The 26711-nt window shown below is 39.7% G+C and overlaps 9 protein-coding genes across 9 annotated transcripts; 2 read left to right on the forward strand and 7 right to left on the reverse strand.

The window, feature by feature from the left end:
- Positions 1-459: 459 nt before the first annotated feature.
- SAPINGB_P001708 (uncharacterized protein) lies at positions 460-2243 on the reverse strand (the record flags this gene model as incomplete). Its single annotated transcript, XM_031996429.1, has 3 exons — positions 460-1464; positions 1523-1573; positions 2172-2243. 3 exons carry the CDS (start codon positions 2241-2243, stop codon positions 460-462), a joined length of 1128 nt encoding a protein of 375 aa, XP_031852320.1.
- Positions 2244-4527: 2284 nt separating this feature from the next.
- Positions 4528-5305, reverse strand: SAPINGB_P001709 (uncharacterized protein; the record flags this gene model as incomplete). Its single annotated transcript, XM_031996430.1, has 2 exons — positions 4528-5149; positions 5208-5305. 2 exons carry the CDS (start codon positions 5303-5305, stop codon positions 4528-4530), a joined length of 720 nt encoding a protein of 239 aa, XP_031852321.1.
- A 472-nt stretch (positions 5306-5777) lies between these two features.
- Positions 5778-7909, forward strand: SAPINGB_P001710 (uncharacterized protein; the record flags this gene model as incomplete). The annotated part of the gene is made up of 3 exons (XM_031996431.1): positions 5778-6383; positions 6463-6732; positions 6797-7909. 3 exons carry the CDS (start codon positions 5778-5780, stop codon positions 7907-7909), a joined length of 1989 nt encoding a protein of 662 aa, XP_031852322.1.
- A 90-nt stretch (positions 7910-7999) lies between these two features.
- Positions 8000-9031, reverse strand: SAPINGB_P001711 (uncharacterized protein; the record flags this gene model as incomplete). The annotated part of the gene is made up of 1 exon (XM_031996432.1): positions 8000-9031. The coding sequence occupies one exon, from the start codon at positions 9029-9031 to the stop codon at positions 8000-8002; it is 1032 nt and encodes a 343-aa protein (XP_031852323.1).
- A 1652-nt stretch (positions 9032-10683) lies between these two features.
- SAPINGB_P001712 (uncharacterized protein) lies at positions 10684-12609 on the forward strand (the record flags this gene model as incomplete). The annotated part of the gene is made up of 1 exon (XM_031996433.1): positions 10684-12609. One exon carries the CDS (start codon positions 10684-10686, stop codon positions 12607-12609), a length of 1926 nt encoding a protein of 641 aa, XP_031852324.1.
- A 53-nt stretch (positions 12610-12662) lies between these two features.
- Positions 12663-14668, reverse strand: SAPINGB_P001713 (uncharacterized protein; the record flags this gene model as incomplete). The annotated part of the gene is made up of 3 exons (XM_031996434.1): positions 12663-14417; positions 14465-14551; positions 14603-14668. The coding sequence occupies 3 exons, from the start codon at positions 14666-14668 to the stop codon at positions 12663-12665; spliced, it is 1908 nt and encodes a 635-aa protein (XP_031852325.1).
- A 131-nt stretch (positions 14669-14799) lies between these two features.
- SAPINGB_P001714 (uncharacterized protein) lies at positions 14800-16140 on the reverse strand (the record flags this gene model as incomplete). The annotated part of the gene is made up of 2 exons (XM_031996435.1): positions 14800-15889; positions 15968-16140. 2 exons carry the CDS (start codon positions 16138-16140, stop codon positions 14800-14802), a joined length of 1263 nt encoding a protein of 420 aa, XP_031852326.1.
- Positions 16141-16376: 236 nt separating this feature from the next.
- SAPINGB_P001715 (uncharacterized protein) lies at positions 16377-18206 on the reverse strand (the record flags this gene model as incomplete). Its single annotated transcript, XM_031996436.1, has 1 exon — positions 16377-18206. The coding sequence occupies one exon, from the start codon at positions 18204-18206 to the stop codon at positions 16377-16379; it is 1830 nt and encodes a 609-aa protein (XP_031852327.1).
- A 515-nt stretch (positions 18207-18721) lies between these two features.
- SAPINGB_P001716 (uncharacterized protein) lies at positions 18722-25238 on the reverse strand (the record flags this gene model as incomplete). The annotated part of the gene is made up of 3 exons (XM_031996437.1): positions 18722-21905; positions 21962-23673; positions 23757-25238. 3 exons carry the CDS (start codon positions 25236-25238, stop codon positions 18722-18724), a joined length of 6378 nt encoding a protein of 2125 aa, XP_031852328.1.
- Between the last annotated feature and the right edge of the window lie 1473 nt (positions 25239-26711).

Raw genomic sequence — 26711 nt, forward strand, 5'->3', positions numbered from 1 at the left:
TAGTTGTTTATTATTTGTTTATATCGTGTGTAGACCAAAATGGGTTAAAGTTGATATTCAGCCTTATGGTTTAATCCATGTGCATGGCATCGTCATCTCTAAAAAAAAAAAAAAACACTCGGGTCCGAGGAGTAAAAAAAAAAGTTTAAATTTTTCACAGACCCAAAATAAAGACCAATATTTGAGGTCTTTTTTTTTCAAATTAAATAATCGCTCAACAAAACTCCAAAGTTTTTCATTACGCGGTATTATAATTAATTATTAAATTTATTTCCATTCATCATTACAATATCACTTGTATCTGTGGATTTTATAGTCCAATTGTCATAACAGGGGGGGGTTGTGTTTTTTTTATAATTTTTATTATTTTTTTAGGGGGTCTCTCTCATCAATTTTCTGTCTTGTTGCAAGATTTGTTTTTATAATTTTTTTTTTCTTCGTTTTTCATTTCTTAACAACTTACAATCTCTTGATGACCTCCTCGGTGAACTTCTTGGTAGAAGCAGAACCCTTAAGATCACCAGTTCTGTTCTCAGGGCCAGAGGCAATGGTATCAAGAACAGCCTTCTCAATCTTGACGGCAGAGTCGTTAAGACCCATGTGTCTCAACATCATGACGGAGGAAAGAAGAAGAGCAGTGGGGTTGGCAAGACCCTTGCCGGCAATATCAGGGGCAGAACCGTGGACAGCCTCAAAAATGGAGACCTGGTCACCCATGTTACCCGAAGGGGTGAGACCGAGACCACCAATGAGACCGGAAGACAAGTCAGAAAGAATATCACCGTAAAGGTTGGGCATGACCATGACGTACTCCTTGTAAGGGGCGGGGTCAGTAACGAGACGGAGACAGGTGGAGTCAATAAGCTCGGTAGAAAGCTCGATATCGGGGTATTCAGCAGCGAGCTCATTGGCGGTGGAAAGGAAGAGACCATCAGAGACCTTCATGATAGAAGCCTTGTGGACGACGAGAACTTTGGTCTTGCCAATGGACTTGGCGTACTCAAAGGCATATCTAAGGACACGCTCAGAGGCGGGCTTGGTAATGAGCTTGATGGACTGGACGACACCGGGGACAACGACGTGCTCGATACCAGAGTACTCACCCTCGGTGTTCTCACGAATCAGAACGGTGTCAACATTCTCGTAGGGGGTCTTGTAGCCGACAACGGACTTGCAAGGTCTGACGTTGGCAAAGAGGTTGAAAGTTCTTCTGAGGGTAAGGTTGAGGGAGACGTGACCCTTACCAATGGGAGTGGCGAGAGGGCCCTTGAGGGCAACGAGGTTCTTCTTGACAGAGTCGACAGCGTCCTTAGGGATGGTGGTCTTACCGTCGACAAGAATAGGGGTAACATCGACAGGTTCCCACTCAATGGGGACCTTTGCGGCAGCGTAGATTTCTTTGACAGCGGCGGAGATTTCGATACCGATACCATCACCTTCAATCAAAGTGACAGTGTAGTTGCCCTAGATTATGTTTATTAGAAATTAATTTTTGAGTTATTAAAAAAAAATAACAACTTACATTGGCATTCTTCTTACCGTGGAAGGAGGCGACAGAGGTAGCATAAGTTCTCTATAGAAAATGACAATCAATGGTTAGACAAATTGGGTTTCCGGGAAAGAGCGGCTAATTAGGGAGAGGGTTAGGGGAGAGGGGAGATGGAGGAATTCTATTTGCTGGTGGGTTCGCGGTGTGTGGCTGGCTGTTGGCGGTTGGCTGTTGTGTTGGCTGCTGCTGTGCGGTTTTTTAAATAAAAAAAAAAAAGGAAATTTGTGTGCAGCACAAAATAAACACTGCCAGTGGCAGCAGCTTTAGGCAGCAAAAAAAAGACAAAAAAAAACATATCAACGATAAGACAAAAAAAAAACTCAATGATATTGAAGAGATTCTTTAGGGGAAAAAAAGAGATTGTAGAAATTGAAAAAAAAGAAAAAAACGTTTGGTAATATATATTGGTGTTGTTTTGTGGATGAGTTTATTAGAAACAACAGTTGAATGATGTTTATTTCAAACGGAGGGGTTTAAAGCATTGAGTTAACTTTTCACAATGAAATGAAAGTGCGGTCCATAACAGCAAATAGAATGTTCCTTCAATTGTATTTCTTTGATTGATAATTCAAGTGATGTTGATAATTGAGTCAAGTTAATTCGCACAAGTTAACAAACATACCTGAGCACGGAGGGTCTGAGCACGAAGGGTCTGAGCGGCAGTTCTAAGGAAGGAAGTTCTGGAGGCAAGCATTTTGGACTGGTGGAAGGATGATGAGATAAGAGATTAAGTGTTATGTAGGAGAGAAAGAGATGGAAAGATGGAAAGATGGAGAGAATGAGATGGGTTGGAAGGTAGAAGAAAAGAAGAAAGAAAGAAAGAAAAAAAGAGGGAAAGGTTGAAAGGGTAAGAAAAAGAAGGAGAGGTAGAAATACGGTAGTATATATAAATAAATAAATCTAAATAAATAAATATATATATATATAATTAATTAAATATAAATGTTGGACAGTATTATTATTATTATATTATAATAATTATTATTATATGTAAAGTATGTATATTCTGTGTGTGCGGGAAAACGTTTTACATTTGTAGACCATAAACGGCTCTTTATGCCATAATGAAGATGATTAAAATATAAAATTGACATCACCATCACCATCACCATCACCATCAATATCAACATCAATATCAATATCAATATCAATATCAATATCAATATCAATATCAATATCAATATCAATATCAATATCAATATCTTCATCATTTCAACTTCTAAAGATTTTTGATATTTTAGAATTTAAGCATTGCAACTTTATAAACAATTTAGATATAAAATATATTCTTTTTCTACAGTTCATTTTTTCAATTCCTTTTTTTCAATTCATTCATATTCATCAATATTGAAAAATGTTTTGTGATTGTGAAAAAAAAATTTTTTGATTAATCCTTTCCATTATGTCAATCTACAAAAAAATAAAAAAAAATAAAAAAAAATAAAAATAAAATAAAATAAAATAAAATAAAATAAAATAAGGTCCGATAGGCGGCAGGATAGCATATTGGTTGGCATTAAAGGGCTTTGGAAGGACTTTTTTTGTTCCTGATTGAAAGAAATAAACCTATTTTTGACTGTAAAAAAAAAAAGTAATAAATCTTTGATTGAATTTTTTTTTTTTATAATTTCTCCCCAATAAGAAACGCGCATGCAAAAGGACCCGTCCGAGCCGCCCGCGCGTTTGTTGTTGTTTTTGTTGTTGATGTTGATGTTGTTGTTGTTGTTAATTAAAAGTTGGTTATCCACCATTCAGAAAAACACGCAGCCAACCAACCAGCCAGCCAGACAGCCTAGACAGCCTAGACAGCCACTTACACAAGCAAGGCAACAGCTACACACACGCTTATCGCTTAATGGTGTTGGCGGGGTTCTTTCATTCTGATTTTGTTACAAAAGAAAAAGGAGGGGCAAAGTGTAATGTCACACAAGTCCACCAACCAACAAATGCCGCTCACAGCCTTGCCCATAAAGCCTCACTTTAAGAAGAAAGAAATTTGGTCCATGGCCATGTATCGACAAACAATGATTGATTGAATCAACTGTCCGGCCGGGTTCGGGGTTTCCGTCATTATACCTTCTTATTTTTTTTTTTTTTTCATTGATATCTTTTTATTCTCATTAAATATATTATTGAAATTGAAAAATAAAAATAAAAATAAAAATAAAAATAAAAATAAAAATAAAAATAAAAATAAAAATAAAAATAAAAGTCCATGGACCTAATTAATGATTATTATATATATGTATCAAGAAAGGCACGAATCACGTAGCAGTAAGTCCGGGTCTCGGGTTTCCAAGCCTCAACAATAATCACCAAAAGCTGCATTTGTATTATTAGGGCTTGTTTTAATTTTTGTGTTTTTGAGCACATTTTTTTTATTCCTCCCTTTTCCGCTTGCCTAGTTCCATGCGCTCCTTTCGCCTTAAAACAAAATTCCTAAAAGCGCTCTTTTTCCATTGATGAATAGTAACAAGAACCGGGTCCGGCCTTTTTTTTTTTTTTTTTTTTTATAAATCTCTATCAACAAAGTGCTCTTTTATTCACACAAAAATCAAAAAATATATATATATTCTATGAAAGGCTTATGCTCCCTATATCATTAGACCGTATGTATTCTATGTATTCTATATATTCTATATATTCTATATATTCTATGAAAGGCTTATGCTCCCTATATCATTAGACCGTATGCGGCATAATAGTAAACACATGCCCAACTGTAGCGCTTATATATATATATATATATATATTGTTGGATAGACTATTTGGTCCTGGTCTGTACGCCCGAGTGATCCTTGGACTTTTCAAATTTCATACTTTTCCCGCGCTTTTCCTCTTAGTACCTGCGCGAATATCTGTTATTATATATACACATAAAATAAACTCCATAACAATCACAATCAGTTATTACACCTATATATATTACATTAAAACAACTTGGAATTTTTATTTATTACAACTATTATTATATTAACTTACACAGTGGTAAACAATGTCCACACACCCTTCAAGTACCCGACAATCTCATCCCCACCAAGCTTGCTCTCGCCATACAACCGGTCCACAAAGGCAATCGGAACTTCGCCGATAGTAAACCCAAATGATCGGGCACGCACCATCATCTCCATCTGGAACACATATCCCTTACTCTTAGTCGAAGCAATGATCTTCTCCAACACTGGCTTCTTGTACAACCGGTACGACCCTGTCAAGTCAGACACATTGGGCCGCAGAACAAGAGTCGCAAGGAAATTGGCACCTCGAGAAACAAGTTTGCGCTTCAAGTCCCATCCATAGACTCCGCCATTACCAGCATACCGGGTGCCAGTTACAATGTCGTAGTCATGCGCCTTTTGCAGCTTAATAAACTCAGGAATTGCGCTCGGGTGGTGTGAGAAATCGGCATCCATGATGATTACAAAATTGCCCGTAGCAAATTGTAAACCGTGCACATACGCAGTCCCCAGACCAAGTTTGCCTGCACGCGGCTTCAACAGAATCCGGTTCTCACCATAAACCTTGATCAGTTGTTTGGCAACCTCTTGGGTTCCGTCAGGTGAATTATCATCAACAATAATGACTTCCCAGTCAAGGTTGCTATATAATAATAAAAAACGGTTAATGTCATTCTTTTTCAAGATTTATCCAAACTCACTTCTCAGTAAAGGTCTTTGCAAGAAGCCATGTAATAATGGGCAAGTTCTTGCGCTCGTTATATGTAGGCAAAATTACCGTGTATTTGTCTCCTGCCATTGTTGATCAATTGAGAGGATGTGTTTTCAAGTAGATTTTTTTTTCTCGTATATAATGAAGTGGGTAATTAAAAAAAAAAAAAAAAAACAAGCTTTACGCTGTCTTCTGTTAATATATTAAGAATATGACATCGCAATAATCATAAGAATCCTCTCCCCCTTGTTGTTTGTAATAACAAAACGGCTTAAAATGGCCACGAAAGAGTTTTTAGAAAATCAAATGAATGTTACAATATTTGTTACAAATGTTCATGTAACACATCTCAATCTGAACTATTAGTTTAAAACCTCTTTCCCAAGAAAATTAAAAAAAAAAAAAAAAAAACGACTTGGTTGCCTTACGTACACTCTTAATTTGCTTATGCAACCATTAAATATTACTACCACCACCACCACCAACACCACCACTTATCGTCGTATATAACCACCTTTATTTTCTCAAAATCTCACAACTCCCCATTAACTTTAACATCATGTCTTCGTCAATTCCTTATGACCCAGCAGGTCTTGACTCAAACCCTTTTGCTCAAGAATCCTCTCTTTCAACCTCAGCTTGGGCAGAAGCTGTCGACAAAGAACCTACCCCAGAACCAACCCCATCCTTTACCCCCCACTCAAAACAAGAAGAACTCACAGACGAAACAACAACTTCAACTAACCAATATTCAACCTTTTCATCTTCCTCTATCCCAGCTATTTCAGATAACTCTAGCTCCATTGATAGCAATATAGTTTCTTCTTCATCAATCGATCCGGATTCCACTGAATCAACCACAAACGTTCCTTCCTCTTTAGATTCCGATATCCCAGCACAACCCCAACAAGACCAACCAGACCAACCAGACCAACCAGACCAACCAGACCAACAAGACCAACAAGACCAACAAGACCAACAAGACCAACAGAACCAACAACAACAACCTTCACAACAACAAGACCCCTCTTCTTCTACCACTACAACACCAGCTACTCCTGCATCACAATCAAAAGCTCCAAAGAAAAAGTACAAACTAATCCTTAAAGTCACGGCTCTCGAGCGTCAGGGCAAAAAAGACCCTATTCTCAAGTTTGACGCCTATGTATGTCAAATATCCATCTATCCTATCCTATTCTATTCTATTTTGTATCTGACTAACCATCACTCCCTCAAAAACATAGACTACACTCCCCAGATTTCGTACAACCACCTTTAGGGACATTCGCAGAACTCATAATGAGTTTGTGAAGTTTGGAGCCCACCTCAATAATGCAAACCCGGAGTGCTTTGTCCCTTCAGTTCCAGCCTCAACCACTTCCGCTGGTACAGGAACTGAAGAAGACGAACACCGCATTATTAAAAATATGCAGCTCTGGCTAGACAGGGTCTCAAGCAACCCCATTCTTGCTCGCGATGAGGAATTTGTCCACTTTATTGAGTCCGACTTTGGTGTATGTATTCTTTCATCGTTATTCTCGCATTATATTAACCCACCATTTTTTCTTATTTCAATAGTACTCCCCCGTTTACAAGAAGAAACCCCCAGCCACAGGTATGGCCCGCAAGGCTCTTAAACAACTCCAACCTCCCCATGACGAAGTACTCGAGCTCGCAGAGTTCCGCCCTGTTATCAAACAACTTTACATCACAGGCCAAGAAACTGTCACCAAAATTGAAAAAGTTTCAAAGGCCCGCCGTAACTTGGGCCTTGCCCTCAATGACTTTGGCGCCAAGCTCAACAACTTCTCAGTAACTGAAATTGAAAGCCCAACCATGGTCACAATGTGGCGCAAGCTCGGCAAAACTGTTACCGCCCTTGGAGATCTTGAGGCGGTCAAGGCTACCACTGAAGCTGTTACCCTTACTGATGGCATTAATTGGGTCATCAATGACGCTTACATGGCCAAGGAAGCCCTCACAAACCGTCACCTCTTAATGCGCGAGCTTGCTAAGGCACAGGCATCTACAAAGTCCCGCCATCAAACCGCAGTTAAGCTGCGTGGGTCTACAAATATTAACCCACAAAAGGTCGACGAGGCCATTTCTTTGCTTGATGAAGCAGTTCATACTGAAGAGCAGCTTACAAACAAAGTCCGCCGTGTCACCGAAAACATGCTCATTGAAAAGCGGGTATTGGCGTCACGCATTGAAAGCGATATGCGCTCCTACATTGCTGAATATGCGATCCGTCTAATTGACGCCGAACGACGTACTCTCAGTGCATGGGAATCCATCCGTAATGATGTGCGTGCTGCAGACGCAAATGGTGGGCTCTCACGTCTTGGCCGCGAACAGCACCCTACGCGCCGCCGGCCTTCGCAAGTTCAAAGCCAGGGCGCATCCGGTGATTCCTGGAGTGGCGACCGCAAGGTACGAGCAAAGGACCTGGTAGCCGACCCAAGCCTTGCTGCATCCACATTTTACGTGCCACCTTTGCCCCACGATTCGGAAGATCACCCAAGTGATTCGGCAATTGTGGATGATGGAAAGGAGGTTTATGATGACGAAGAAGAGGATGAGAATAGTTCACACCGCCCGCCGCAATCTACTGTCACAAGTGCTGATAATGAGCCTACTCAAGTTGATGCTCGCAGTGCTGCCAGTTTATTAGCAGGTTCTACTTTTTGATGTGGTTAAAGAAGGAAGTATAAGATAAAATTAGAATAGTGAAGAAAAGTCATATGGTTGTTATTTAACTTTTTTTTTTATATATATATTTTAAGCGGCAATCTCAGAGCGGCGCCAGCCAGCAGGCTTAGAGTATCGGAAATCACTTGCAGGTTGTGGGCGCTGTTCATTATCTTCAACGCGCAAAGCATAGGGGTTGCGGTCTAGCTTCTGGTCCAAGTTACCAAAAGTGTGATTGACTTCTCTGTGCTTGGACTCATCTGCACGCACATAGTAAATAAGATCCAACATGGTAGCATCCTCACCCATCTTCCAATACTTTTTCGCAATCTTTGGGGCCGGTTCTGTTTTCCACTCGGGGAGACGGCCGGCCTCAATGTCTTCAATGCAACGGGAGTATGTCACCACAGCCTCTTCTTCGAGGTACCCGACAAACCGATGGCACACACGGGGCATAATAAGATACGCAACAAAAAAGAGATTGAAAAAGGTTCCTTGAGCCAACAGCAAGAGTCCACGCATGGCCCATCCTGGCTGGTACACTGACAAAAATGTAATCAAGTGCATGCGTTCATTATAAGCCTCATCTAAAAGGGTTTCAATCCACGCGCGGTCGCGGCGCAGTAATCGCAGAGAGTGCAAATGGCGCACCATACCACCAACCATGCCAGGAACACCAGCCACCGATTCCAAAAAAACAAACCGCTCAAGCCATTTTTCGCGTGTCATAATGTATCTCGGGTTATTTTCCTCGCCCTTGGGGACGTGGTGGTAACCCGTGAGCAGATCGAAACCATAGCGTACAAGGTGGAGGGTTTTCTGGGCTGCGGCGTCGGTCCAAGTTTCTGGGACATGGTGCGCAACCTCAACACTTTTGAGCTGGGCCATAGTAGCTCCTGGGTGGTCACGAGTCAGCATGGCACGATGGCTATCAGCTTCCTCGGCCTCGTTGTGGGTATTGATATCGGCAAGAGTTTTATCCCAAGACTTTTTCTCAACAGCTTGGTGGCTGATCCAGCGCAAATGCAAAGGAGAGCTGGTAGCCATGCTATAGCGCAACTGAGAAGAAGAAGCAAGCAAAAATGAGGGAAGTTTGGTAGTAGAGAATTTAGTAATGGTCATTTTGAAGAAATTGAATAGAATAGTCAGAAAGAATAGTAATGATAAGAATGAAATGAAATAGATTGATGAACAAAAAAAAAAGATATTAAATCCAAGATTTAACTTGATTTATATAGTTTTCAATGTGCATCATTTAATGTCCATTCTTCCTCAAGTTATTTTCGGAGTATTATGATATATTCAACAATTTTCTGAGTCATTCATCTTTATTTTATTTTAATTTTTTTTTTTTTACACAAGTATGCTGAAGATAATCCGGGTATTCATAATTTGGTAATTTCTTTCTCCACATTTGCCATTTTTAAATTTACACTTTTTTCTCGACAAAGAGAGTCGTAAAAAAAAACAAAACAAAAATAAAATTATCGTCTTCTTCTTTCGTCCCTTCTTCCTCCATAGTTTCAAAAATTAAAAAGCTGCGAAAATGCATGTTGTGATTTGCGTAAAAACGCACAAATGGGGCCGAGGACCCGTGAGGGGAGGAAAGTAGGAAATAAAAAATAAAAAAGGCGAAAGGCCTCCAACCATCATCTTCTATTAATCTGGTTGTAAATGGTGATAAAGGTAAAAAGTATCGGTCCTTTCCCCCCCCAAAAAAAAAAAAAACCCTTAGTTTCCTCTTGTGCGGCCCAAAAATTAAAATAGGAAGAAAAAGTTGTGGAATTTTGGAAAGAAAATGAGAGTTGCGTTGCATGTGCCAGAGAAAAAAAGGAAGGATTTGGTCGAGACCACCTAAGAAACTATAATTAGGTAATAATCAAAAGATTACTTAATATATGAAGATTACCTAATTTAATTTTTCGTGAGTCACTTTCAAAAAAAAAAAACAAAAAAAAATAGTTAAAATGTAGTTTTAAATTTTATTTAAATTTTATTTAAATTTTTTCTTATCAAAATTAAAAAAAAAAAAAATATCATCCATGCTCCTTTAGAAATACAAAAAAAAAAAAAATCAATGCCATATTTTCCATGGAACCAAATTGTACATTTTCGTCAACGGAACCATCCCAGATGTTGTAAATTTTTCTAAAAAACCAATCTTAAATTTTCACCAAGATGTCATGGTGCCCATCTCCATCTCTGCAATCTTCCGGGGTCACTTTCTTATTTCTTCTTTTAATTCTCAAAATTTGTAAAAAAAAAAAAAAAAACTAAAACTAAAATTCTCAATTTGGAATCAATCTGAATGTCATCATTATTTCTTCGGCACTTATTCGTTGTATCTTTCAATTCTGGAAAAGTTTCGGTCCTTTTCCCCAGAAAAAACCATCCCCCTACCCTGTCCGAAACTTTTTTCAACTCATAGCTTTTCAATTGAAAAAAAAAAAAACTTCTTTTTATCTTTAACCCACCGTCTCATTTCCGAAAAACTACTCTTTTCCACGTGTTGAAATGTTGAAATAATTTCTCACTTTCCTCCCCACTTGTTTTCAAAAAAAAAAATCCGGGGAAGTCCTCGGCCTGTGGTTTCCTGTCACCAAAATCTCCAGGAATAATTTCGGCGTACAAAAACAAACGAATCAAGTAATAAGTATTAAATAAATCACATGATATAAAACTTACACCAGAAATATTGGAAAGGTGTTCAAAACCAGTCCTTAACTAAACCTCCATTCCTAGATCACGGTCGCCAACAACTCACATACACAAAAATGGGCCTCTTTGACCTGATACAGCGGCTAAACGTCCGCTTCAAGCTGCTTGACAAAGCAATCCACATAATCCCATATATCTCTTTTCTTTCTGTTCTTGCAGGCTTTGCCATCTTGCTTAGCTTGCCTATGGAAGGAGTCTACAGAAACACATACATTTCCGAAAACGCTCTCCTACCGGCTCAGGCCCAAACATACTTTCGCGAGTCCGAATGGAATATTGTGCGCGGTTACCGTAAAGAAGTTCATCAATTGGAGCATGTTTCTCCTCAAGAGCGTACACAAACCTTGCGTACTTGGTTTGACGACATTGGGCTCAAAACTTCCTTCCACAACTGGGACATTTCTTACGGCGCAGAAAACAAATCTGGAACAAATGTTTACGGCATTCTTCATGCCCCACGCGGTGAAAATACAGAAGCAATGGTCCTTGTTGCCCCTTGTATTAACAAAGACGGAGATTATAACGATGGCGGTGTGGCTCTTGTTGCTGCGCTTGCTCGCTACTTAAAAAAATGGTCTGTATGGTCCAAAAACATCATCTTTGTCGTCACCTCAGATTCCCATTTTTCTATGCGCTCTTGGGTCTCGGATTATCATACTTCTATGGCAAACACTGCTGGCTCTATTGAAGCTGCAATTGTTCTTGACTACCCTGCTAAATCAGATTACTTTGACGAAATTGAAATCACATACGAAGGTCTCAATGGTCAACTTCCTAACCTTGATCTCTTCAACACAGCTGTCCTAATTGCCGGCCATGAAAATCTCAGAACTGTTGTTCAAAACATGAACACAGTCAATTATCTTCACTATATAACCCGTGCAAAAATCCTCTTTCGCGGAATTTTGGCACAACTTTCCGCTGGCTTGGGTCCTGGCCCAGGCTCTGAGACTTTTAGCGGCTGGAGAATCAACGCAATCACGCTCCGTGCCCGAGGGTCTAAGGGCCCCGCTGACATCACCACTTTTGGCCGTGTGGCTGAATCCACTTTGCGTTCTATCAACAATCTTCTCGAGCACTTCCATCAGTCCTTCTTTTTCTTCCTCTTGCTTTCCCCCCGCAATTTTGTCAGCATTGGAACATACCTCCCGGCAGCAATTGCACTCGCCATATCATACCCCCTTATGGCCACGTACAACATTGCCACAGCGAAGATTTCTCTCGGGTCCTCTAAATTAATCTCCAATTTTTGGAAAAACGCTACATACACACAAATTGCTGTCCTTGCGCCTTCTCTTTTGCTTGCCATAATATACGCTACCTCCATCATCATAGGATACCTCTCACTCAATACATTTTCCACAAGCACTGTTGTATTCTCCACCCATGCTATAATAGCCATGCACACAATCATCACTTTTGCAGTGATTGCCCGTTCAATGAAAAAGAAATCGGCTCAAGGCCCAACACCCCCTACTGCTTTAGAACTTTTCCATGCACGCTACATTCCACTTCTCCCGGCACCAGTTCTAGCTTATACCCGTGCATATGCCATGATTTTCCACGGCCTAATTCTCACAACCCTCTCAATGCTCAACTTTTCTCTCAGTATCCTTGTGGGTGCTGCAACTTTCCCCCTCGTCTACATTAGCTCGCGGTATCCTGTAAGTGCCGCTGTCTCGCTGTACCTAACATCGCCATGGATCTGGCTCGTCGTCATCTCTACACTCACAAATGCCGCTCTTGGCAATAACACTAAGCCAACAGTACTAGATCCAAGCTCTCTTGCCAGTCTTGTGGCCCCACTCGACCAGATTATTGAAAACCTGCTGTGGGCATGGCGCGGCATGGATGTCTGGACTTGGGGAATTATTGTGGGTTTTTGGCTGCCATTCTGGCTTGTTGGATTAGCTGTCGCCCTTATGGATTCAGGCGAAGATACTCCTACACCTCCTACAACCAAAGAAAAAAAGAGTGAATGAAAAATACTTATAATTCCTTCTGTACATTTTAATTAGAATAAACCCCATATATATTAATCGTCAAGAACAACAACTTCGTCGTCCTCGATTTCAATAATTCCATCGTTATCGTCATCGCTCAAATCTATTTCAATAACTCCATCGTCTTTTTGGTTCACAGATTTAATTTTCTTGGCCACATTACCACTATCATCATCTTCAAGCTTTCGCTTTGTCCCAGCAACTTGCTCTTCAGTAGTTTTTTCCTTCTCAACAACCTTTTTGTGAAAAGTAATCTTGGGGAAGCCTTTAAGAATCTCCTGAGAATCCACATCATCAGCTTGCAAAAAATACAACTCCACGTTTGCGCGAGACCCTTCTTCGTCATCATGTTCGTCAGCTTCATCCATAACAGTGATAGAGCCACTGGGTTTCACTCCGAGATCAGCAAGTGTACGATCCAAATTGTCATCAAAATCAGGGTCATAAATCAAATCAGAAGTGACCATCGAAACTTCAGGCGAATAACTCCAGTTTTTGTCAAGCAATGTTTCAACAATATCACGCAAAACAGTCTTATTGAGATCAATAGAAATAATTGCACGGGAAACACTGCATGCAATGCATTCAGGTTCAGGGCTAGTTGTGCGTTCAAGAGAGAAAACGGCCGTTGGTTCTGCAGATAAGAAGACTGTTGAAACACCATTCAGGACTTTGTCTGTAATAACATCAAGGGACTTGTGGCTACGGTCAGAGTAATCCAAAGCAGAAATAATTTTAATAGACTGTAACACTGATAGCCCTGCAATGACTGCGTTGGTTGTTGCAATAGCGGGAATAATGTTTCCAGCAATCTGCTTGAATGCAAACTTTGATTTGGTTTGAATGTGGAAAATATAGGAACGAAGCTGGGCAGTAGCAACAACAAAGTCGAGAGTATCTTCATCATCCTTATCAAAGGAAATGGGCTTGCCATCATTATCCTTGATACGTTTTTGGAGGCGGTCTGTAGCATCCTTGTATACTGCAAACGCTTCGGCAATTGTCCAATTATTTTGGTCTGCTTTAAGAGCCTTTTCGGCCAATGATTTAATATCTTTTTCTTCCTTGGTAATTTCTTCAAAAAGCTTATCGTAAAACAAAGGAGTCGGTGGTTTTCGCATTTTCCACATGCTATCGATTGATACCAATCTTTCAATATCAGTCGTGAAAACCTTTTCAAAAACCTTTTTAGCAAAATCATCTTCTAAAAGGCCAGCATGCAATTCCTTAAGCTCGTTTGCTTCCTTGTTCAAATTCGCAACTTCCTCAGCATTCTCTTCATTGGTGGTCTCATCAATAACGTCGCTATGATCCTCATCAGAAACGTCAAACAGTTGAGCGTATAGGAAGTTCTTGGCCCAAACAACAGTATGAACTGGTTGTGAAGGAGTAGAACGAATAGTGCATACAGCAAAAGACTTAGGTGTGGGTTTAGGTCTGCAATCGTAGCACTCTGTCTTACCATTGATGATGACCTGAGTTTGGCCAAGGTATCCTGCAGTTCCACTCTCAATAAGTGGCGTGTTGGTAACTAGACACATTCGGTTAACATAGGTTCGTGCATCTTTATTATCAAGGGCGTTGTAAACAACGTCAAAAGAACGGAACCAGTTCAAGGGGAAAAGTGTAGTGTTTTTAATATCTGAAAAATGAGGAACAATCTTGACTGAAGGGTTGAATTTGGAAGCAGTTTGAGCAGCCACAACTGCCTTGGGCTGTTTGATGTGCTCTCGAGAAAAGAGAAACTGGCGGTTTAAGTTGCTTAAATCAACAGTGTCTAAGTCGACCTATAGTTATTAGAATAACGTTAAAATTGTGAATTGAAGTTACTTACAACATGGATTTCACCCAAACCTAGCAGAACCAGATTCTTAAGTAGTTCACAGCCAATGCCACCGGCACCAACCATGAGAACTCTAGACTATATAGCAAGTTAGTAGACTATATGGACAAATCGTTTCAACCTACTAACCTGTTTGAGCTTTGAGTATGTATCATTTCCTAGTGTTTGAATTGCGTAATCTGAACGGTCAGGCATTTTGTTGATGATTTAAAAAAGATATCTACAGGTGGCGACGCGTATTAAAAAAAATACTAAATAAATACGCGGGAATCTTGTTACACAAAAAAAATTGTAATAAAAAACATCACAAATTAATTCAACTCTATTCAGGTGTTTTTAAATGATTTGATGCTACTAGTGGTCTTTGCACCAGTTGCAGTGGCTGAACTTTTTTCTAATGATTTTACTTTCTCAACTGGTTCATCTACTGTGGACGATCCTAAAAAGCTTGATGCGACCCAGCGCATCAGACAAGCAATCTTGTAAAGCACAAAAACAAACAGTACAACGACGGCACATGAAACGATAGCCTCTGGGCTAAGAAAAGCGTCCAGACGCTCTTGAATCAGGCCGGTATCACGTTTCTTACGTGCCTGCATTTCTGCCACACGCCGAGCACGCTCCTTTTCTTGTTTTTCTTGCATGAGTGGCAATCTTCGTCTAGCCGAAGAGTCGCGTTTGGCGTCGGGTTTGCTTTTCAGTCTATGCTCATTCGCACGCCACGAATCACGGTTTTTTGGATCTTTTGAGTTCAATAAAATCTCCTCAATTATTGGGTATTTGCTGTAGGGTCCTGGTGGGCTAGTTGCAATCTCAGCCTTGGATATGCTAGTGTAGATTATTGTAACAAATGGCGAGGGCACTACATTAATGATTCGAGAAAGAACATGATCATTGTAAGCAAGGATCTTGTTGCGTAAATTTTTACTGCTTTCTTCCGAAAGGGGTGGTACTGGGTCAAAAGAGACCTGAATTACACGCTTGCGAGTGTCAATATACTTCGATATGGGGTCTGCAGGATTGCGTGCATTGGCAACAACTTCTTCAGCACCGCAGTGTGTGACGTAAAAATTTGAAAGTTTTTTTAAATCCAATGGAGAAGACGTGTGGAGATATGGCAAAAACGTTCCAGCACGCTTAAAGTAACGAACAAAGTTAGACCACAATGGGTGTGGAGCATTAGTTTCAGATCCATCAGCAGCAAGAGATGGTGGTGGTACATATGCCAAATGCTCATCAAAGTCTGCAGCTTCAATTCCAGGCTGGTTGATAATGATCAGCGCATCAGAGGAACATTCGCTGAGGATAGAATAGAGCTGGTCTTCAATAACGTGTTGATCAAGCTGGGTAGTTGAAATCGAAGAGGCTTGTGGATCATCTTTATTATATGGAATAGCATCACGTAACGATATGATTCTTAAAATATTAGCAGCGTTTTTTAATTAAACTATTTGTATATATACTCATTTTTATTAATTCCTTTCTTTCACTTACTCTTTATGACTGCCAATGAAAAGTGGATAGGTTTTAAGAGGGTATGCGGCGTCATGTGAATCTAAGAAGTACTGACTAAATCGAGTAGGCTCGGTGTTCACACCTGGCGATAACGAGGCATAAACATTCGAAATAAAAACCACAAAAAGACAAAAGCTGGACAGTCTGATCATTTGTAAAGGCGGTGCTGCTTGATTTGCGATGTTTAAATAAAAAAAATAAGGAATCTTATAATTTTTTTTTTTTTTTGGTTGGCTGGCAAATAAAAAAATTTAAAAATAGGTTTTTGCTAAAGGGGGGTCTTGATTCGGCTTCCTTAGCACCGGTACGTAAGCTTGAAACCCCATTTTTTGTTCACTTTAATTCTATGTAATTTGATTTTTAAATATATATTTTACAAAATATTTATCTAAGCATGTTTTTCCTTTTGTTCGCTTAGCAGACGCTTGATAGACTCGGTATCGGTGCACTTGACAGTGACACGTTTAAGTCTGGGGTCGTGGGCAAGAAGCTCTCTTTCCACAAACGTGGTGACATTTGCAGACTTTGCAATGCTGGTGTTAGGGGCAGTCTTGAGCTCGACCTGAGTAATATAATTTGGACCGGATGACATGACAAGGATCTTGTGGATGTCAAAGTCACCAAGATTCATAGCCCCTTCAGCTGTAGCCTGAGTAAGAGCAGTCTTGACTGCATGTGTGTTGGTCTCAATAATCTCGTGTGGAACGGTAGTACTGCTATCAGCAAGTTCGAGAGCTGCGGCGAAGCCATTTTGGTAGCCAGCACGGATGATAACGCAGGAGACGAGAAGACCTCCCAGGGCATCAAGCCAGTTAAGGCCAAAAAGATAAGAACCACCAATGGTGGCAACGGCCACAATAGAAGTGAGCGAGTCGATGCGATGGTGCCAGGCATTGGCAACAAGCACAGAAGAACCTGTAGAGTTGGCAACCTTCATTGTAGCATGGAAAAGCCATTCTTTAACACCCACGGAGGCAAGAGCGAGCCACATGGCATTGAGATCAACAGACGGCGCAACAGCAATGGCAGTTGCGGCGGCAGAGGCAGCATCAGAGGAGTGTGTGTGAGTATGAGCAATAGCTTCAGATGCTGCGTGATCGACGGTACCAATATGGGAGTGTGAATGGCCATGACCTACAAACTGGGTGATGAGATCTAAAAAGTAATTTTCCCCAAGAAGTTGCTGAAGAATAGAAATTAGGCCATTCCAACCCATGGAAATACCTGCGAGAAAGAGCAGTGCTGATACGCCCAAAGAACCAAGGGTCTCGATCTTACCGTAGCCATTAGGGAAATCTTGGGTCGGGGGACGTGCAGCAACAGACACGGTGGCGAGAGTCAGAAAATCTGAAATAAGATCTGATAGAGCGTGAATCGAATCAGCTAGTAGTGCCTGAGAGTGGAAAACAATACCGCCAATGCCCTTTCCGATAGCCATGGAAAGATTGGCAAGTAATCCAATCCAAGTGATACGGATTGCTGGGTTTTTTAAACCACCATGTTCTTGAACAAAAACGCTATCGGCTGAAGAGTGACTGTGCGAATGTCCAAAGAGCGAGTGTGAGTGCGAATGCGGTTCCTCATGTGAATGAGTATGAGGCTTAGCAGCATGTTCCTGGTCACTGTGTTCATGAACATGATTGTGGTTGGAACCTTCATGCGAATGGCTATGCTTGTTGCCGTCGGTGGGCTTGGTGTTACTGTTGTTGTTCATTGCTGTTGTGCTAAAAAAGAGATGATGTTGTGAATGTGTCGCTGGCAAACTTAGACTTGGAACACCCCTGCCGCGTCGTATCCACTGCGAGGTGGTGGAAAACCGGGCCGTCTGAATCCGATGGCCCACTGTTGCCTCACAAAATCGGGCCCCAATCCCAGCATGGCCCGACAGAGAAGAAGAAAAAAGCAGAGGTAATCGAATGCGCAGTTGTGTAACAGTTCGTGGTGGTATTCGTGGCTTAAGCTGCTGAGGCTGTATTTGTGCTTTTAAAGGTGAAGTCTCAATGAACATATTCTTGAGCTGCTTCTTTTGGCTCGAAATAGTATATAAGGTCTGAGTCTTTATATCAGCCCCAAAAGTAGATATAGTTGGCCCATACCCCCTGCTGAGCCCAGGTGACGACGACGAGGTTGGAGCTACCAGTTGACGCAAAAGAGGGGTTGAAACTGGGCAAGAAGCGCGCGCCAGCGAGAGATGGTGATGGCTTCTGATCAGAGACATGGCGCCAGTTAACAAGCAAACGGGAAGAAACTGGAGAAGCAAAAAAAAAAAAAAAGTAAAATAATTGATAAAAATAATTATAAAAATAAAATTTACCAGCCGGTTTATTTATTTATTTATTTATTTATTTATTATTATTATTTTTTTTTTTCCTGTTGCTGCTGTCGTTGTTATGTTTCTGTCGTCTTGACTTGTACCAAACAATTTGGTGGCTGCGAAAAGGAACGGGTCGTAAAAGTTAGCGGGCATACAAACAAAAATTTTTCACGCGCGTGCTGATTGCTTCTTGGTGATAATGCGCCCGGTAAATGCCGGGACGCGCATTTTTTTTTGTTGCATCCTCCAAGTCAACATTTCTCTTAAATATACCCAATCAAGCTTTCCTACTCTATCAAATCAGATCCATCTGATACTTCAAACTACCCCAAATATATATAAAAATATTTCATAAATAAAATCAACATTAATTCCATTATTTTTTTTAATCTTCTTTATTTCTCTTGGTTTGAAAAAAATCACAGCGCCGGCGCCGTCACCCGCATCTTTTTGGTTCTATCTTCTTCATCACCCAGCGTCGGTTCATTGGAATCGCGCCGAATGCGTTTGCGCGGGGTTGTTACAATGGAGGGCTCGTGATTACTCACTGTGAGGGAAATCGAAGACTGGCCATTGATCGGAATTACAGACTCTTTTGATTTTTTGGGTGTTGTAGCCTTGCCCTGTACCTGCTCCTTGTAGCCATTTCCCTCGGATCGAACTCTTGAGTGACCAATTTTCTCTTCGTAATTGGAAGTCTTCTCGTATTCGTCCTCGTATTTCTGGTTAGGCTGCGAGTTTGGCCTACAATCTTCTTCCTGAATTGAATCCTCATTAACTTTGGCATTGCCCCTAGCCTCTTCTTCTTCGACCGAAAAGTCTTCCTCATAATCAATTTCACTATCTTCGGGATTCTCTCCTAAATCAAAATCGCCTTCTTTGATGACCGGGATTTCAGACCCGTAGCTGTTTTTCAATAAATATTCCTCCTTTACTCTATTTACAAATCGGCTTCCATGTTCAACCCTTGGCTCAGCCTCAGGTTTTAACACATATTCAGACTCGACTTCCTGGTTTGAAGACTGTGATTTGTGATTAGGCGTAGGGCAGACGCTATCTCCGCTATTATCAGAAGTTTCCTCAGGGACTCTCTGCCGTTTGAGAATAATTGGGGCATATGGTGTATCGTCATCTCCTAATGATAAGCTTCTCAGTCTCTGAGGTTGCTCATCGGCACCTACAACATCCGGGACATTCACACTAGTATCATGGAGCTTTTTAGAATCTTTTTCTGCAGCACGATACTCGTCAGTTGGCTCAATAGATTTTCCAGGAAACGAGTCTGTATCCTGTCTAGTATCATTCTGAACAGTTGTAATTGTTGCAATTTCACTCTTCAAAGGAATAGTATTGCAACCACTACTTAAATGCCTTGGTTCGTTTTGACTCTTGGGTGATGTGGGAATGTCATTTCGAGCCTCAACAGAGTCAGAGCCTCCCTTCTCAATAGGGGTTTCAACAGTCCTACGGTTCCAATATTGAGCTTTTGGTGTATCATCAACAGGGGGTACATCAATTTCCATTCTATCCGTAATGAAATTATTATCTGTATTACCATCATCTTTCTTTTCAGAAAGACGTTCAACGGCAGCCGCTAAGATAGAGCGCTCTGCTTCCAATAAAATAATTCCACCCTCAACCTTGCGTAAGTGAAGACGTGCATCCTCGAGAGACACTATTCCGTTATCAATTCCAATGAAAAGTTCGTCATGAAGATATTTCTGATACCGCTCAATATACTGAAGAGTTGTTGTAAGACTGTAAAATTCGTCTGGTTGAAGAGGCAAGCGATTCTTTTGTCGCGCCCAATGAGAAAACTCATCGCTGTTAGGCCGGGTGAGGTCAGAATGAATCAAAACAACACTGGATATATATAAATTTCCAAATTTAGGATGTTTATCTTCGGATCCTTCTGAAAATTCATCCACCCGCTGGCATACTGGACACACAAACTTATCCTTTTGCTCCCCTGACTCAATGGGATTGGTGATGTACTTTCGTGAACCCAAGCATTTAACATGAAAGGATTCATTGCATGTATTGCATTGTACCATGCCAACTTTACTTGGAGAAGTACGGCACAAGCACACCCTCTTCTCTGAATTGTCAATTGCTTCAACTCTATCTTGTAGATTGAAAGAATTAGCACAGTACCATTGAAGAGCTGGTAAAAGAATTGCCATGGGTGATTCTGTTTGAAATAACTGTCTTCCTTCCGTATACCAGTCTTCGACGCGTTGAAGCAGCCGAAGAACTCGTTTCAGTAAGGCATCATCTTCCCCAACTTTGATGGTTCCAATCATTCTCTTGACTTCGCCATAAGATGGTCTATTGTGGATTGATGAAGACTTACATCTCTTTTCGATGGTATCGAGAACCTTTGATGGGGGTAAATCTTCATTGATATCACCAATAATGGGAGTATTAAAAGGCGAAACGCTTTGTGTCTTTGTTGGATGTGATTTGGTTTTAGTTGGGAAAGCCAAAGGTGCTGAATTGGGAGATTCCGAAGCTACAACTGGTGTGCATTCCTTTTCAAACTTGTTAACATTGTCATCAAACCCAGGTTTGAGCTTTGTTGGAACCTTTTCATCACTCTTTTCAGCATTATTATTTTCAGCATCATTTTCTTGTTTCTTTTGTTTTGGTCCAAAGTCTTCATTAGAGATTAAAGCTGCTAGAGCGGCTGGAAGAGGTAAAGGAATTTGCAACTCCAGACCTTGCTGATAGAGATGTTGAATAGTGCTCAAAATTTTGTCATCAGAAGAAATTTTATGAGCATTTGAAACAAGATCAGTCCATTTCTTAATTTTCATCATTCTATCCAAATTTGAAATAGGAAGACCCAATTGGGCAGCTTGTGCCAAAACACCATGTTGGTAATCTTCTGAAGAGTTTTCTTGTACAGATTTTTCAATATTGTCAAGAAAATCCGTTACTTTTGTTGCCCAATACTTGATTTGCTCTGTTTCAGGAGAATGGAACGGAATATCAGGAAGTTCGTTTGCTAGCTGTTCCAAAAATTCAATCCTTTGAAAAGGACCGAACTGTGTTGCAGTGTTGGAGTTGGAGCTGGAGTTGTTACCAGGCTTTGGCTCAAAATCCCGCAAAAGCATTTGGGCTTTATTTACCCATTGATCGGCTTTCATGACAAACTTTTCCAAACCAGGCACTTCGCTTACATTAACAAAGAATTGTTTTCCTTCAAAAAGAAGATCGCGAAGATATTCCAAGTCCGGCTTGGGTGACTCTCGCAAATGAGTATGATATTTCTCCTTCCAATTTTCAACATTTTCACTGTTGATGCTCTTTTGATGAAGAATGGATTCCAAATGCCTGTCAGGAATGCGAATCACAAAAGTATAATCACCAACATTGGAGCTATGATCTAATGAAAAAAATTCATTTATTGTGAGAACGCTTTGCTTTTTGGCATTGACTACTCTTGAAAAGTAACAATATTGATTAGATATTGTGCTGACATAGGCAAAATCATTCAAGTCATGATTTTCTGCGGCAACATAAATTTGTGGGAAAGTTTTAAGTAAAGCCTCTCTCAATTTCATTTCCTCTTCAATGAGTTTGCAGAGTGTTGGAAGTATTCTAAAAAAAAAATTAGCAATGTCGAAAAAAAAATATATATATATACATATACAAACCTTGCCGTAATATCTTCATTTTTATCTTGAAGAGCAATTAGCATTAATTTCTCCAAGCAAAAAGGTGGACGTAAACGATATTTGCCAAATTGGTGAAATGAATCAAGCCCGTAGGGAATCCAATTATAGATTGGTAACGTTTGAACAGACTCAATCAAATTGAAGCCATGATTGAAATGGCAAGAGTAAGACTTGGGGAAGTTGATGACAAACTGGCCAGGTCGCTGTTCAATTGCATAGCATCGAATTCCATGAGCTTTGAGAGTCTCTGGCGTTACGATTCGATTAAATTCAAATAAAAATGACGGACCAGTGATGGCAGTATTTGGGCCTGCTATTGATGCTAAAAGTTTCCGCATTTTTTCATGATCCTGTTCCGGGACAGAATACCAGGTTCTGCTTGCGCCGAAATGGTTGTAAGAGACCGAGTGAGAAAATATATCGGAATAGTTCCAACTTTTCGAGGAAAAGAGCATTCCAATTTGTAGCCATGGTTGGACCAAAGATAAAGATGGGATATCAATGAACCTCAGCAAGGAGTGTTTGTGAAACGGCAAAGAATTTAGATTCCAGGGGTTGTGAACATTTGGATTAGACGCATCACGTTCTGGTTGGGGAAATGGGGAACCGTGAATAGAAGTATGGATGTCAACACCATATTCAACTTCAAGGGTGTTATTATTAGATAAGTTTTTCCAATACTCATTTTCAACAATCTCTTCGGAACGTGTCATGTCAGATGAGCCTATTGGTATATTTTTGCCGTTAAAATAGACTTCGTAAAATCTATCAGCCTTGCGTTGAAACTGCCGCAGATTATATGTTGGACAGTCTGTAGACGATATATCACAATCTTCTAAGACCTCTTTAAGTTTATCATTAGAAGAGCTGGGTTGTTTGATTTCATTCCAGGTGACATTGTTATAACGAATGATTGGGGTGTGCGAGCATGTGATTGTAGGGGTGTTTTCTAGGCCATTTTTTTCCGCATCGTTTTTGTAAAATTCAGTGATTTTGGCTGCATCCTTTTTGGGGTCAAGGCCAAAATTTTTGCCAAATGGATCAGTGAGGTATTCATTATAAAAAACGAAAAATTTAAGAACACCACCACTTGGGAATTGGTATGTTTTCAACACTCCATTTTCACTGCCCTTGACATCTGACATTTTCCGGGAAACCATCTGTTGGTAGTCGTTTACAAATTGCATCGTGTTTTCCGGGTGGTCAGGCATTTCGCCGGGGAGAACATTCATCACAGCAGCATAATTATTCATGTCGTAATCTTTATTTAGAATCAAAAAATTCTCGACAAAAACACCATTATTTGTAATGTCTTCATCATGACGGCCATTTTGGTTAGTTGCAAGTATTCCAGACTGCTTTAAAAAGTCGTCATAAGGAGCGATAAACTTTTGATAGGATGATTTGAGAGAAGTGGAAAGAGATGTCATGATTTTACCATTGTAACCCAATTCACGACCAATCTGGGCCCACATTTTTTTTCGGCAAACAGTCACAAACCCTCCACGGAGACGAACACACATATGCAAATGATATAAATCTAAGGTGCGTTTATCAATCATTGGGATCTTACCGATTGCCGTGCCATTCATTTTGTGGAAGTAGTGTAGGTTTGAAATAAAATGAATACGGGCCAAAAAGCCGCCAAGCTCCGAGTTGAGATGCTGGCGACGAGCCTTAAACCAAAACATCTAAAACAGGGTTAGAAAGTTTATTTTTCATGCTTACTTTATGGGAAAAAACAAATAGAATATGGTAAAGTTTCTCAACATACCTCAGTGTCTAGAGAAAAATCAGCCCTCCAATTTGGTGGTGGAATTATTTTAGCCATGCCATATTTTTGGCCAATAATCGAGATTTTGTTAATGTAAGTCAATGGATCAGAAAATTCTGCTTGTGTGGGAGAAAATGTTGGAGCATCTTGGATATTAAATACGCGTTGAGTTTTAGGAGGCAACTCAGTGAAATCGTTGGGTTTAATTACATCAGTTAGATCCAATGGTGGGTTAGCTCTACTTCTGATTTGTGGATAAAGGTAGTGGGTATGAATGGCTTGCTGTTGTTGCTGTTGTTGCTGTTGTTGCTGTTGTTGCTGTTGTTGCTGTTGTTGCTGTTGTTGCTGTTGTTGCTGTTGCTGCTGTTGTTGCTGTTGCTGCTGTTGCTGCTGTTGCTGCTGTTGCTGCTGTTGCTGCTGTTGCTGCTGTTGCTGCTGTTGCTGCTGTTGCTGCTGTTGCTGCTGTTGCTGCTGTTGCTGCTGTTGCTGCTGTTGCTGCTGTTGCTGCTGTTGCTGCTGTTGCTGCTGTTGCTGCACTTGTTGTACTTGTTGTACTTGTTGTACTTGTTGTTGTATTTGTGATGGAGGTGGTGGAAGTGGCTGTGAGCCAGGTTGTGGGCTATATTTCAATGAGTTATCTATAGTAGATTGTAGACTTTGCCTTGTACTGGAAGTCATTGATGTTGAAGATTGCCGGCGCGTAATTTTATCGTTTGTGGCATTAGTGGTAGTAGAGTTTGGTGAAGAATGTGCAGGTTTTCGTGGTGCTCTCCTTTCGTACTTGCGCTTCCCAGTTTTAAATTGAAATTGAATGGGGGTAGAATTAGCGGAAGAAGAATTATCTGACCCAGGGGTGAGTGTAGTTGCCAATTCGGATGGTGAATTATCAGGGTGACTCTCTGATGCAAAGGAAATGGGTTTTGCTTTTTTACCGAGTGTTTTGGGTACAGATTTATTTGTTCTATTGTAAGGTCGAGTAACTAATTTGGGGGTAGAAGAAGCTGCAGAATCTACTGGAGAAGAAGAAGATAAAGTAGATGATGAGGAGGAAAGAGTAGCAGCAGTGTGAACAGAGAATGGAATAGGGTCAAGTACGGAAGCATCTGGTACAGAAGGATAACCCTTTTGGGTTTTGTGTTTTGCATTTAAAAAAACGGCAGCAGAAGATGGAGTCATTGGTTTAATGAAAGGATCTGTACGAGTATTATTGAGTGAAGTATATACTCCTTTGGAGCTACGTGTTGATGACAACGGCTGTATCAAAGAAATATTTTGGTTTGTTGAAGAAAAAGATTTCGTTACCATTTGCTGTGGTTCTTGTTGTTGTTGCTCTAAAGCTGTAGAGGGATGTGAAGTCAAGTTTTGGGGTTCTTCGTGAGTTCTTGGAGTTGGCGAAGAGGATGAAGAAGATGGCTCTGTGGAAACCGATAAGGAGGAGGATGAGGAGATCGACTTCTTCACATTGAGAGCAGTGAATCCCATTGTGATAACGTTAGAGGCATTTAAAAGTTGATTTTTTTTTCGTTTTTTTAGATGGACACAAGGATACGTTTCGTAATAATAAATTTAAAATAGATTTTACAAGAAAAAATTAATTAATTTTGATGTGAAAAAGAGGATAGTAAAAAAAAATTAACAATATATAATTTAAAATGTGAAAAGAAAAAGAGGGCAAATACTGTAAGGGACAAAAAGAAAAAGGTAGATTCTAATCTAATAAATTAATATTGATAAAAAAAATGAATTTTGAAACGTTTGGTTATTTAATTTTTCTAAATTTGAGACGAGTCCAATTAATAGCGTTTAATTCTGCTGATATTTTTTTTTTCTCTTTCTCTACAGAAAATAAAAAAAATCGCAATATAATGCTGGCAATATACAACAAGCATGCGACAGTCTTAAAATGCAGCTAAAAAGTTTTTAGTGAAACTCTAATATGAAATAATAAGAAACCAGATTTGGAAACTGGCACGAATAGCGTGGTAAAGTATAGTTATCTAATTATGATAATTATGATAAAATAGTCATCATTATCGAAATAATTATAATAATTATAATAATTAAACATTACAAATAGATGTTGATTTGAGAATTTATTTATTTTGGTAATAAAGATTGATAATATAAATATATATATATATATATGTATGTATACTTTTTAATGTATTTTCTTTTTCTTATTCTTTTTTCATCAGAACCTCTTGAATATCTTGCATGTGCGAAAATGCTGATTTTGGGAGATTGACTTTTTTTTAAACTAAGCATATCACCTACTGTATTATTTTAAAATTTGTATGTAACCAAATAAAAGTTAAACGTACATTGTTACATACGCAACTTGGCTGAATAAATAAAATAAAAAAATAAAATAAAAATAAAGATTTAAATCACGTGAAATAATATTAAAACACAGTCACGGGGTTAAAAGTATCTGTTCCTGAAATTACTCTCAGAACCAGGCCTACAGGTAGGGTAATTATATCCGGCTGACATGAAAGTTTTGTTATTAGATTAGTTTAAGTTAAGTAAATGGATTTTATATCATGTATGCAAATTGCAAACATATTGCTTAACAAAAATAAATGTGGGCAAGCATTTATGAAGTAATTCAATTGAGATTATGTAGTCCTGGTTTGGGGAGGGGGAATATAAAGCAGCAGCAGGAGAGAAAGACCCAGAAAGAAGCGGCTTAGGCAGAAAAGCTTTCAGGATTACAAATAATAGCAAAATACTTTATCAGCTATGATGGAATTGTGGGGTGAAGAAACAGATGGAATAGTAAGTTTTTTGAGGGAAATTAAGGGGATGTTGGTGATAATTATTTATTACCATTATCACCACAATTTTATGAATATCAATTTGTGTTTTTAGTTTTATTGTTTTTCAGATTTTCAGATTTTCAGATTTTTAGATTTTTAGATTTTTAGATTTTTAGATTTTTAGATTTTTAGATGC

The sequence above is a fragment of the Magnusiomyces paraingens genome, assembly GCF_902498895.1.
Source record: "Magnusiomyces paraingens strain CBS 517.90 genome assembly, contig: contig1, whole genome shotgun sequence".
Classification (NCBI taxonomy): domain Eukaryota; kingdom Fungi; phylum Ascomycota; class Dipodascomycetes; order Dipodascales; family Dipodascaceae; genus Magnusiomyces; species Magnusiomyces paraingens.